The sequence below is a fragment of the Falco biarmicus genome, chromosome 5 (genome assembly GCF_023638135.1).
Source record: "Falco biarmicus isolate bFalBia1 chromosome 5, bFalBia1.pri, whole genome shotgun sequence".
Lineage (NCBI taxonomy): Eukaryota > Metazoa > Chordata > Aves > Falconiformes > Falconidae > Falco > Falco biarmicus.
The window spans coordinates 73,960,110-73,972,445 of NC_079292.1; the positions used below are offsets into that span (position 1 = coordinate 73,960,110).

At 41.4% G+C, this 12,336-nt stretch overlaps 1 protein-coding gene across 11 annotated transcripts in view; it reads left to right on the plus strand.

Moving 5' to 3' along the window:
* The window catches only part of SOX5 (SRY-box transcription factor 5), a 297,069-nt gene that overhangs the window by 127,874 nt on the left and 156,859 nt on the right, over nucleotides 1-12,336 (plus strand). For all 11 annotated transcript variants that reach the window (XM_056340467.1, XM_056340470.1, XM_056340476.1 and 8 more), the window contains one exon: nucleotides 3,728-3,814. In XM_056340467.1, the coding sequence (XP_056196442.1) occupies nucleotides 3,728-3,814 (87 nt within the window). The remainder of the gene's footprint in view (nucleotides 1-3,727; nucleotides 3,815-12,336) is intronic.

Below are 12,336 nucleotides of genomic sequence, written 5' to 3' on the forward strand. Positions count from 1 at the left end.
TTTTGGATGTAGGAACATTGTTCTGGTGAATCCAAGGGGGGAGTAAGTGGTGAAGTGGGGATCAAGAATAGTAGTACCTGTCTGCAAACCCCCTTTCCCAGTTTCAAGCTGCACGTTAACGTGCGCAAGCGTTGAAAGTTCTACTGACTTTCTAACAAATCCAGAGAACAAGTGCTTTGCAAACAAGATACAGTGTTTATTTCTTTTCTTAATTTGAGCATCATCTTCCCAATGAAGTCTAAAAAAAAAAAATCAAACAAAAACCTGAACAAAAGATTACTTTGTTTCTGTATAATTCATGAAAGCTCTACAGTTGTAACCTTTTAAACAGTTATTTTTATTTAAGATGTGTAAATTTCAAATCTTTTTTTAATGGCGTATGTAAATGACATAATAAATGGTTGTTTCCAAGATATGGTGCATAATGTATTTCACAAGCATCTACTGAAATGTGATAGGTTGAGTACATGAATAGCATATTTTATGTAAGTACAATATGTTAACACGGTATATAATAGAATTAAACAAGCTGTAATTTAATATAGCCCTTTAGCTCTATAAAGCTATAGGGGTGAGGAAGCTATTGTCTTTCAGAATTAAAGTTCTTTTTAAGTGTTAGCAAAAGGACACCGATTTGCTGATTCTAGATCGAAATTCTGTTGAAGTGCCTTATGTAAAAATTGCAGTTCAAGTCAAGGGAGGTTTGAAACTAAGTTAGTACATCAATTAAATATGATTACGTGGGGGGGGGGGGGTTAAAGGAAAAAAATCTATATAATATCATTTTAAATAGTTAACATACAGTATTTCAACAGGGGAAGCGCTGATTAGATCACCACAATCTCTTCTATGCCATCAGGATTGCTGAGGGGCTTATAATCGTGTTAAATTTTCATATTACTCATATTCACACATTAATGAACAGATGCATTGTTACTATTGGGATTTTGCCATTTGGCCTTTCACATCTCTAATCGCGCTTTCCTACCGAGATCTTTTACCATTCTCGCAGAAATTCAGTCATTGATACCACGGCCGGTCCATCGCCTTCATTATCCTCCGCTCGTTTCCTCCGCCGGCTTCTCCCGCAATCACCGGCGGAGTCAGGTGGCGGGGTGCGGAGGGGGGTACTCATTTGTAACGCTGGTCCCTCGGTCACCGGGGTGCGGATTGACACAGCGGGGTGCGCACAGCCCCCCCGCGCACGCATGCCCTCCCCGTAAAGTCACACCGGGGCCCGTCCCAGCGCTGCTCGCCGGGCGGCTGCGGCGGATCGGTGCGGGCTCCGCAGCCCCGTTTGCGGCGGGGCGGGGCGGGCGATGCCTCAGCCACGGCCGGCTCAGCGGGGCCCTGGCAGCCCCGGCGAGCGGCTACTGTTGCTTTAACGCGGCAAGTTAGACAGAAGACTTCTGTTTCTTGCCGAGCGCACCACGGCGAATATTTCGTCTAGCCGCAGGGGGAAAAGCTTTGTGGTGGACTTCGCTGACAATAGACTTTTAAAAGTAAGGCGGGCTGCTTTTGGTGCCTGCAGGCTCTTGGAGCCTATTGTCGGCTCACAATGGATTTCTCATTGCCGCATTCCTGCTTTGCAAAGATTTGTTAGCTTTTAGTGACTGACGGCCCTCTGCTACAAATACCGCGTTTGCTCTGGCCTGTTTACACGCTGGTCGAGAATTTTTTAGAAAAGCGGCGGAAAATAAAATAAATAAAATAATATTTTTTTTAAAACAAGACAAGTGGCGGCGTTTGTTCGACCTATTCAGACATGTTTGGGAGAATGGTTTCCTTCGTGGGTGCCTCCAGGCGACCCGCAAACTTCAGAAGTAGCGGTGGAAGTGCCTCGAGCGTGGCGGCTTCTCCGTATCGTCAGCCCCGGCAGGGAAACGGTCATTGCACCGCAGCTTCTCCCATCTATTTCGTTAGGATTTCATTGCAGTTGTCGGGTTTCTAACAGAAAACTTGGCGTTCAGGCGCTCCTGGGTGACCGTGTCCGGGGTCAGCGCAAGGAGCGACCCTTCCTGCCAGAGCCTGCCCCTCTGAGAGCAGTTACAGAGGACACCGGAGCGTTGCAACGTGTATAAAAACGTTGGGGGGAGGGGGGGGGGGATGAAATAAAATAAATCTCACCTACAGCCAGTGGGATGCGGGGCCGCTGGGCTCGCAGCGCCCGGCGCGGTGCGGCCGCGGGGACGTACCTGGGCGCGGGCTCCCGCGGGCGCGCACCCCCCGCGAGGCGGCGGGCGGGGGTTGGGGGGGCGGTGAAGAGCGGGAGGGCACCGTGTGCCCGAGCCACCGTGCTCGTTTGTGCGTCCGGTGTGAGGGGGCTTTGGGCTCGGGTGTGACAGGCGGTGTGTGCGGAGGGGACAAGGCGGCGCGCGGAGCCGGCCGGCGGGCGGGGGGACCCGGCCGGGCCCCCGGGAGCCTCCCCGCGGCGGTGCGGGGCGGCTGCCTCCGAGCTGGAAGTTGGGGCTTGAAGAAAGGAGGCAGAATTAGCCAAACGAGATAATGAAGGTTGCTCATAATGGTTTTTACTGTGGGGAAAATTAACCAGTTGCTAATAATTGTATGGTCTCTAGGCCAGACGGTCCCTTTGATAAGTTAACATGTACTCCCTTTATGCTCCTGGTAGGGGGTAAACAAATGCCTGAACAAATACAAATACACATAAACACAAATGTGGAGAATAGCAGTATATGTCTTAGATCCAGATAATAAGTGTGGGTATTGTTATTTAGATGGGGCATACTGGGACACTTATCTTTTAGTACACTCCATTTTCTAACTGAATGCAGTGCTAATCGTGGGATTGAAAGCTATTGTAATTGTGTACCCATCTAAATGCTGACAAGAATATACAATTACATTGTTTGGAATTGAGTTTAATGTTCTCTGAATTTTGTTAGCATTTATATTTACTTATGCATTAAAATTCTACACAAAAGGAGGTCAGAATACAAGAGTTACAGACATAAATATCAGACCCATCCACACCCTCGGTGCATTTTTCCTGAAAATACTGAACAAATATATTTTATTTTATTTTATTTTTCAAGGAAGTGATAGAATCTGAAATGAGCAAATAATGGGTTTCCATTCTAAGCAATGCCTTTTCTCCCTCTGGATTTTGCAATCCTTTAAAGCTTTTTTCATACCCAACTTTTTATTATTATTTATAATGTGCGTGTTACTAGAAAATCTTTCCACAGTATGCTTACCACCACACGATGTTTAAACACACATTATAAAGTGGATGTAATTGTAAAGACTCAGAGGGATATAATTACATGTAGCAGATTTAGGAGCTAATTCTTTGCTTCTCTCTCTCTCTCTTTACTCTGCATTTTATCAACATAATTATTTTTTGACTGCAGACTAACACCCAGAAATTGACAGGCATCCATTATAGGCAGCAACTTGTTCACCAAATTGAAAAACAATGAACTGCAGGTTTATATGTCCCCATTGTCATACAGAATTACCGGGGCTTTGTTCCACAAGAGGAAAAAGCTAATGGTTTTGAAACCGCAGGTGACAAAACACTTTTTTTTTTTTCCTTTTTTTTCTCCCCCCCCCCCCCCCCCCCCTTATCAGTTTGTTGATGAAGTCATTATGAACTGGGGCCCAGAATAGGGTTGGCCTTATTTTTAGCAGATAGACTTTTAATGAGTTCTATTGTGGAGACAGTCATGTTGATTTGCTTACATTTTTTTTCCCCCCCTTCACTCAGAAACTCCCAGTATTGAAAAGCTACTATCAAAGGACTGGAAAGACAAGCTTCTTGCCATGGGATCAGGGAACTTTGGAGAAATAAAAGGTAATGCTGTTTCTGTGATAAAAACAAATTGAGAATATATATACAGCCATCACTGGCTTTATGGAACTTTGTTTGTTTGCTCTTCTTCCCTTCCCCTTGAAACGTCGTTATTTGGGGCTTCAATTAAATGTATGCTCTCCATCTGTGATAATGTAAATAAATTAAATGGTATATTGCCCTAAGTGAATGAACTTCTGTAAAGCTTTTGTTGCATATATTATTCTGTGTTGTAAGAGGACATGTTCTCTTACTGGGTTGGAAAAAAAAGTCAAATCACATATCAAACACAGGCTTATGTGGTGTCAGAATGTAGCAGAGCTCAGCTTCTGAAATCTGAGGGTGATCAGAAGTCCTTGTTAATTTTTGGACAGATTTTGATGATGTAGATTTTTTTGACTTCTCTGTGTGTAGGGGGGGGGGAGGGGAAAGAGCAAAGTTTGTGTAATGATACCTCTAGGTACCAAAATTAGGCAATGCAGATTTTAAAAGACAGCGTACAACATCTGTGCACTAAAGCATGTTCTTTTAAAGCTGTACTCCAGAAGGAAAATGACAAAATTTGACCACTCTCCAGCAGCAGTAGCTTCTGCTTTGCCAAGATATTTCCCCATTTTATATATGTGAGGTCATTTTAGGGAACCTGTAGTTGTTTGTTTTCACAGAATTTAATATTTTTATAATTCTTCCTCAGGGCTTGTGATGAGGAACCGACTCAAAATACATGTGCGTAAAAAAATTAGTTTTCAGAGCAGCCGTTATCACTCTGAAAAGAAACAGTGACTCTGATTCTTCTCCCATTCGTATCAGCGTACATCTGGAGTAGAAAAATCCAAGCCAATGTTGTTTTGGAAATGTGAAAGTAGAATGAGATTTAAATGAAACCCTTCTTTTATGTTTATAAACTAGATTTCATTTCTCTTTGTTATTTTTGTTTTCTTTGCTTACCAATGTTGTCCCTGATAACGAGATCCTCATTCAGGCCGTCTCCCAGACCTTGTGCCTGACAAGTTTAAGGGCCTTCTGCACAGGAGGTGGGCAGCATTCAGTAAAGAGTAGAATATGATACGCTCTTGGAAGTTAATGTATTGGTACATGTGCAAAGATAGTGTTATTTTAATGATGTGTGCCTTCCAGCTTGTCACTCGTAAGCCACTGGCATTAGTTTGCACTAGTCCGCTGACTTACGCAAGTTGGAAAGTATGCCACTTGCTTCCCTTAGCTTCTCCCCAAGAAGCTGTAATTCAAAAATATATATATGTATACGTTACATATGTAGGATAACTTTATAGCCGAATATAGTGCTTCGGCCGCAAATAGGCTAAGATATTATTATTATAACAGAGGGCCAAACCCTGGGTTCTTTATTCCCACTGAGCACGTTTGCTCCATGTGCGTAAAGATACAGGTTGTGAAGAGACAGGGTAGCCACTGGGCTTATCTGCAAGTTCTGTTTTTTAAAAGTATATTGTTTTAAAATAGCATCATCGGCTGCCACAGACTGATGAGTCTTTAAGATCTTTCAGGCCTGAAGTACACAGGCAGCTTTCATACCCACTTTTGGGTGTGTGTTTCAGCAGTTCTTGCATGTTGTCTGGAGCCTCTTAACTCTGGACATGCTGGAGCCTTTGGAAGGACTCGCAGTGATTCTCCCTCTGCCTTTGGACTCGGTGAAGCTGCCCTGAGAAGTGCTGCGCACTGAGAAGGCGGTCTGTTCCCAGTCCCTATGATCTTGTTCTGTTGGAGGGCAATGTTTTTTTCTCCCTTCCTCTCTTTCCCTTTCACAAGCTAAACTTGAAAGCGGCAGCAGCAGCTATATGCTAGCACGAAAGAAATTCAACAGTCCTTTCAGTCTTGCCTGGGGGGAGGATGGGGAGCAACAGCACAGCCTCAAAGAAGAGTTTTCTTTGCTTTAATTTTTGTTTTTTAGCTTCATATTTTGAACACAAGTCGAGTTATTGTTCTGTAGCTCTGTTCAAAAGCCTCACATCTGAGGCTTTTTAGTGCGACTGTGGTTCTATGGTTGGGAGCATGGTTATTAGGTGTTTGGATCAGGTTTGGCAGTAAGCTGTGAAAACAGGCACTGGTTTATTTTTCCTACTGACTGCCGTGACAGTTGCAATTATTGTCCATTGTTCCTAGGTGGCTAGAAAGGAGGGAGGATACAATAGAGCATTGCCCTCTGGGGGTAAATGAATTTGACTTACAGGTTCTTGGGGGGTCAGGCAGGCTGATTATTTAGTGCCCAGGAATGCGGTTTTCATGGCACCGCCAGCCATGAGCGGCCAACAAACAATGGCTCAGCTGTATTGCAGCTGTATTTAGTGAGGCAACATGAAAGGTGTGCAAGTTGAGCTGCTTTATACTCACGTACGCGTGTCCAAACACACGTATATTATGCTAGAAAATGTTTTTGTCCTTCTATAGGAACGTAGAGTTATTAAGTTTTCCAGTTGTGATTTTTTAATTAACTTCTCCCTGTATTTGGCCTGGCAGCTGTATTTTTTTTTTCCTTATTTCTCTATTAGTGATATTTGGAAACCCCGCACAAGTAGCGTCTTATTATTAATACACCCTGGAATGTGGACAGCACTAGAAGCTGTACTGCCCAACTGTCTTAGGAACTGCATAGTTTTTTCCATGTAACTGTTCAAAATTTCATTGTGTTTTTCATTAGATCCGGGGGAGGTTTAGTATGTCATGTGCTAAAGTCTCAGCACTAGGCTACATATTGTTAATGCCCAAGTCTGTGTTATTACCATTGAGTTTTATTCTCTGGGAGAGATTAAAAGAAAGGGAGATGAAGCAGAAGACTTTATTTTCTATTAGTGTGATTTCTTTTAAGTTAGAAAGCAGTAATATTTTATTAAAGATGGGGGAGTTGGTGAATGGCTGGAAGTTGCCAGACTCCCACATTTTGTATTCAGTTGTTCCTCTTAGTTCCTTTGTTACTTTCGGCAGCTACTTTAAGCCCTCCTTTCTTCCTCTGCATGCCTGTAAAATGGGAGAACCATCCCTGAGTATGTGCAGAGGTCTAGCTACAAGCGACAAGATCACAGTTAAGAAGGATCTATGTATGTCCAGTTACTAATGGAAAAGGAAATGTGATATTGCGCTCCGAGGCTTGACTGAAAGGTGCTGCAAGGGAATACTCTTCTACTTAAATGGGGCAAAATCTAGAACCTTGCGTATCTGCAGAAATTTTAACTGAAGTGCCTCTCTTTGTTTGGAGAGGTAGTCTGGGGCTAAATAATTTATACAGTTTGGGCACTGGAGATTTCTTAAGAAATTTTGTTTCAAAATCCATGGAATTTTTACTCTGTTCAAAACAAGTCTACAGTAAAACCCGCAAAACATGCTGTTAAATTGAAATATTTTAAAATAAAGCTGTAAAACTCTATATTGAATTGGTTAAAGCCTGTTCAAACTTACTTATATCCATCATATTCAAGAACGGGGCTCAAAAGACCTCTGGATTATTCACGGATAATGCAGTTTATTGGATTCAGTGGAGCAGAGAGAACTTCAGGTCTCAAACCGATCATCTACAGGAAGGAAAATTATACCCCCTTTCTGCTTTCAGCGTAGCCACCTGATCCCTGTGCATTGCAGGGTGAAAGTGGCTGTTTTCCTCCAAAGCGATGTTACTGATTCCAGCAGATGCAGCATGTAGGCTGGGCCGTTGGTAGCAAAAGGTATAAGAAGTCTATTGCCACACTCTTCGATGTCGGTGGCCATCCCTATGCTTAGAAAATTAACATGAAACATCTGTTTCACTGGCATTGGGCCTCCCCTGAGCAGACTTCAATGAACGGTGCTGGCCTCCCAGGTGGCCAGGCGCATCGTGAGGTGCAGTCTTGCTAAGGCTGATGTGAGACAGCTTTAACCACGATGGGAACTCTTTTTAAAACTTCCCCGGCGTACACAAAGCCTTTCTGCTAATCTTGTCCATCTCTTGCTTATTGAGAGTTGTCAAGAAATAATAATACATATTTTTATGTTCTCCACTTAGCTAATTTTGAATAGGTGTGTGGAACAAAAGGCTAAACTGACTTTTGTTTCCAATCATTCTGAGTTGGTTTGCTATTGAAGTGAAGGCGTTGTTCACAGTGATTGCACCTGAATCTTTCAAGAAAGACCAGGCAAGTCTGAACCTGATATTTTTTTGTTGTTGTTTGAAAATCCTTTTCCATTGTACAGGTTAGTTCCTAAACAACTCGGGTGAAGTGTTTCCTGCATTCATTGTTAAAGGGAATCAGCATTAGGGTAAAATCCGCTCTTCATTGTATCCACTTAAATGTAGGTGACTCCAAAGAGGGTACTGGAGTAACCACAAGTTTCTGAGTGTAATTGAATGAAAGATTAGGCTACCAATCCTAATCCTTAATGCATGATAAGACAGACATTCTTTTTGTGTGGGAAACTGGGTTCCAAGTTACGTGAAGTATCAGTGCGGGTATTATATCAAGCTGTGTTTGATGTGTGATAGAGCTGTGTTTGCTGAAGACTCTAATTTTGCTTATACGTCAGAAGATGGGGCATGAGAGACTATGCAGTGAACGGTCTTACAACTGCCAATAATGGATAAAGAGAAATAATCCATTCAGCAATACTATAGCTCATCAGAGCCCATGAATTAAAGACATATGTTATGTAGATTCAATGTATGGATTAAAACGGATAATCTGGTAGGTGACACACAGAATCTTGAGATAAGTGTGCTATGCAGATTCGGTATATGGATTGTGACGGATAATTCCATTTAAGTAATGCTGGACAAGTTGAAGACAAGTAAGCTTTGAGTAGTGCTCAGGTTATGTGCAGTAATCCAGTGAGTGACACTTTGGATCGCATAATCTGTAAACTGAAGACAAGGAAGCTAGGGATTCTGTGTTTAGATGTGGACAAGAGGAAGGAGGGGGAAGAGAAGAGAGGTAATTCATGGGGAATACGCTGGGTTTAAACCTTTGACTAATACAGCACAGATCCCCAGGAGATGTGTGAAAACTGCACACTTTCTTAGGAGCGGTGTGAATTTTGCACTTGCAAATTAATGGTTGAAAAAATGTTTGCAAACTTGTGTCAGATGTGGACGCTTTGCATTATTTTTTGTGGATAGTATTGTATTTGGAGTGGGGAGAGAAGGAGGGTGAGAGTCATAAGTGAAGGAGGTAAGATAAATTCAATACTTATTGCAACCTACTTAGTATCTCTGTGTTTGTTTTTTGGGGGTGTTTAATAGTAGCAAATTGCTGACAGTGAGCTTTAGTCCTTTGTTAATATTTCAGAAGTGCTGGGGGGGCAGGGAATAGAACCTGCCCAGCGGCACACAGGGAAACCTAAGTTTTGAGAGGAAATTTGGCAGCTGCCGAAATAGTGGAGGTTGGTCACAATGCAATATGATACTCTCAGGCTGCAGAGAAGGAGACGGTGCCAACTGAGCCACACCAACGCAGAAAGTCTTTCAGGCCAAATGAAAGCCTGAAATGGAGATTGTGACTGGATGGAGCTGCTCCTATTTGACCTTAGAGCGGCAGGTTAGTTGAAGGTAGTATCTGTGGAAGGGAGGATTGGAGGAATCTTTTTTTTTTAGAGCATCTAAAATGCAAAAAATGTGAATTTGTGACAAAGCAGCAAGTTTGGGTTCTTCCAGATTTATGTAATTTTTTTTTAAAGGTACCTAATTTGATCAGAAAAAATCAGGTTCTATTTAAATGAAACACAACTTTTCTTTTTAAGAAGTGCTTATTAATAGAGAGAAGAGAATAAAATTGAACTAATTAAAGTAGCAAATGCCAGTGGCTTTATTTTGTTTGAACATATGGAGGCCAAACCACTATATTTAAAAATCGGTGTGAGGGTTGGATGACAAAAGGGACCTAAAGCAGTTCTTTGTACTGAAATTACCTGAAAGATGTGCTGATAGAGATGAATGTTGCTGAGCTACAACTACCAGTTTGTCAAAACAAAGCAAATATACATACACATACGTGTTTTTTACAGGTTTTCCTGCTGCTGCGTGAAATTCCAGCAGCAAATGCCATTTCTCTAGCCTAGTTCTAGCTTGTTGTCTAGACAGTAAAACAATGAATAACCTTTGAGAAATAGTCTCAATACAAATGTTGTCTATTCCTTTTGTAACCTTGACAATAAGTTACTAACCTGGTTGAATACCAAGCTTTGTTTGCAATCTGCTGTACCAAAACTTTTTCTAACAGCAAATAAAGAATACTCAGTGACCACTTCTTTCCAGCATTGCGAAATAGTAATGTGCTGGTCTGTTATAGAGCAGACGGCTAAGTTTTTGTCCCCACAGAATATTAATTCTTGAGGGTAGTAATGGCAAAAGATGGTAATTGTTCATCATGTGTTTTTATTCATTCTGCAAAGTCTTCCACTGAAACTTAAAAGATTAAGAGTGTCTGTATGCTGAAATAAATAACTTCCTTCTAGCTTGCTATTCTTAAAAGGATTTTTATTTGTCAAACAGAAAACAAGATTCACTACATAAATCTGTAGGTACAGACAAATCAGTTTGAATTCTGGGCTTTTTCTTTCCTTGTTTCTTTTTCTGGTGGCTGAGGCTTGCTGAGTCAAAAGCAGTCAGAAAGTTTTCTTTTATTATGCTGACTTCCCATATCAATCAGATGAAGTAATTTAATTTAGCAAGGTAGGTAGTTGTAAGCGATGCAGTCATTGTGTAGTAAAGTTGGCTTAAATACTTAATGATAAATGCCAGTTTTCAGATGTTTATGTCCTGGCAGCTCCAAGATTTACTGGCCTGAAAAGCTGTGTGCCAGTCCAAAATAAAACACTTTCTGAAGTATTGATAGGGAAGCATCAAGGGAATTTGCACACGTGCACAAGCACATACCCACATCCACCCACCAACACATACCAGCAAGTACGTAATTTAAAGTATATACTTATTGCTTGGTCATAAACATTTGACATTTGTGTTCAAAGACAGAAGAAAGAAGAGTTTAAATTCTGCACTTACCTCAGCCAGTTAGATGTGTTTATCAGACTACGTTTCCTGAAGGCACGTAACACCAGGTCCCCATTGCCTCACATATACACTGTCGGGTGACGTCAGCAGCGCAGCCGTCTGTGCTGTGCAGCAAGGGGAGAATACTCCTCTTTAAAATTGTTGCATTATAAATAGATTTTTTTTTTTTCAGAGTGAGCATGACAAAGATTAGTTTGCTTTTAAGTAGAAGATGACTAGATGACCTGTCTATTTTACTTTCCTGCTTTCCTTACCGAGCAGGGTAATGTTGGGTTTGGATTTCTTATGTGGCAGAGCAAAGTTAAAGCTGGGGTGGGGAGTGGGGAAAGAAAAAGAGTTGACGATGGGATGAGAATGAAACTCTCAAGAAAAGATACCAGAATGAAACCCTCAAGAAAAAAGTACTTATTATATGTACTGCTGATATTTTTTATTATTATTTGAATATAGTAAGTGCTAGTAGGGGTTTGATTCTTCTGAGGACAGTTTAGTTAATAGGCTGTTCAGTTTGAAAAAGCTCCTTCTCGTCTCTTTTTCAATTTTGTATCAAAATCGTTACATCCCTAGCTGAAAAATCACACTGAAAAAACAAACTGCTGCAGGAAATGCTTGGAGGTGACTCAGTTTTTAGCTGATGTATGGGTTGTAGTTGTGTCCTCATCACACTGTCTGTTGCATCAGAGTAAAGTTAGACAGAAACTGTGTTGTGGCATGGTTTGGTTTGCTTGCTGAGTTGGATGGCATCAATAATTGCTTCATTCATAGGGTCCCCTTGGCTAGAACCCTACCTGGTATCAAACTGGGTCAAGCAAAGATTTAATTATCTCTTTAACATGTATCCCTGTTAAAGTCAGTAGGAATATTCTTGGCCTTACTGAAATAGTTCTGCTGGTGACTTCAGTGAGGCCAGTAATAAAATGGCTTATAGTGCATAAAGGTAAGAATTACTTTAGGCAAGTTTCCGCAAACATCTCAGTTTTTTCTTAAAAAAAAAAATGCATACCACTACCTTTCTGCCTGCTCACAGTCTTGAAGAAGATCAGTTAGCTGATGCTTTTTAAAAAATGCTCTATACTGCATGCTGCAATTATTATAATACATCCTAACGTTATTTGAATACAGAGTAGTTAAAAATATTCTTATTTCCATTTAATGATTTTTCTTCCCCCCCCCAAACCTGTGTAGATACAGGAGGATATTTTTTTTTCTTTTGTAACCATAGTTAATGATACAAACGTAATGCAATACTATTGTGTCTTCCAGGCTTTGTACTCACACATTGTTTTCTTTGATTTTTCTTTGAAAGACAGATGCTGACAGTTCAAAAGCTATTTATGTAATTACTTTGATAGTAAACTGACTCGGGGGATAAATTTCACTGTCTGTATGGGTGTGCGTGAGTGTGCACATGAGCACCCCTGATTGATAACATTCCTAGCAGTTTGAGACATGTCAGAAGGATTGAGGAGAGCCTTGCCACGTCTCTGCCCCTTGCAAAATATGCTGGGTGCCGTGC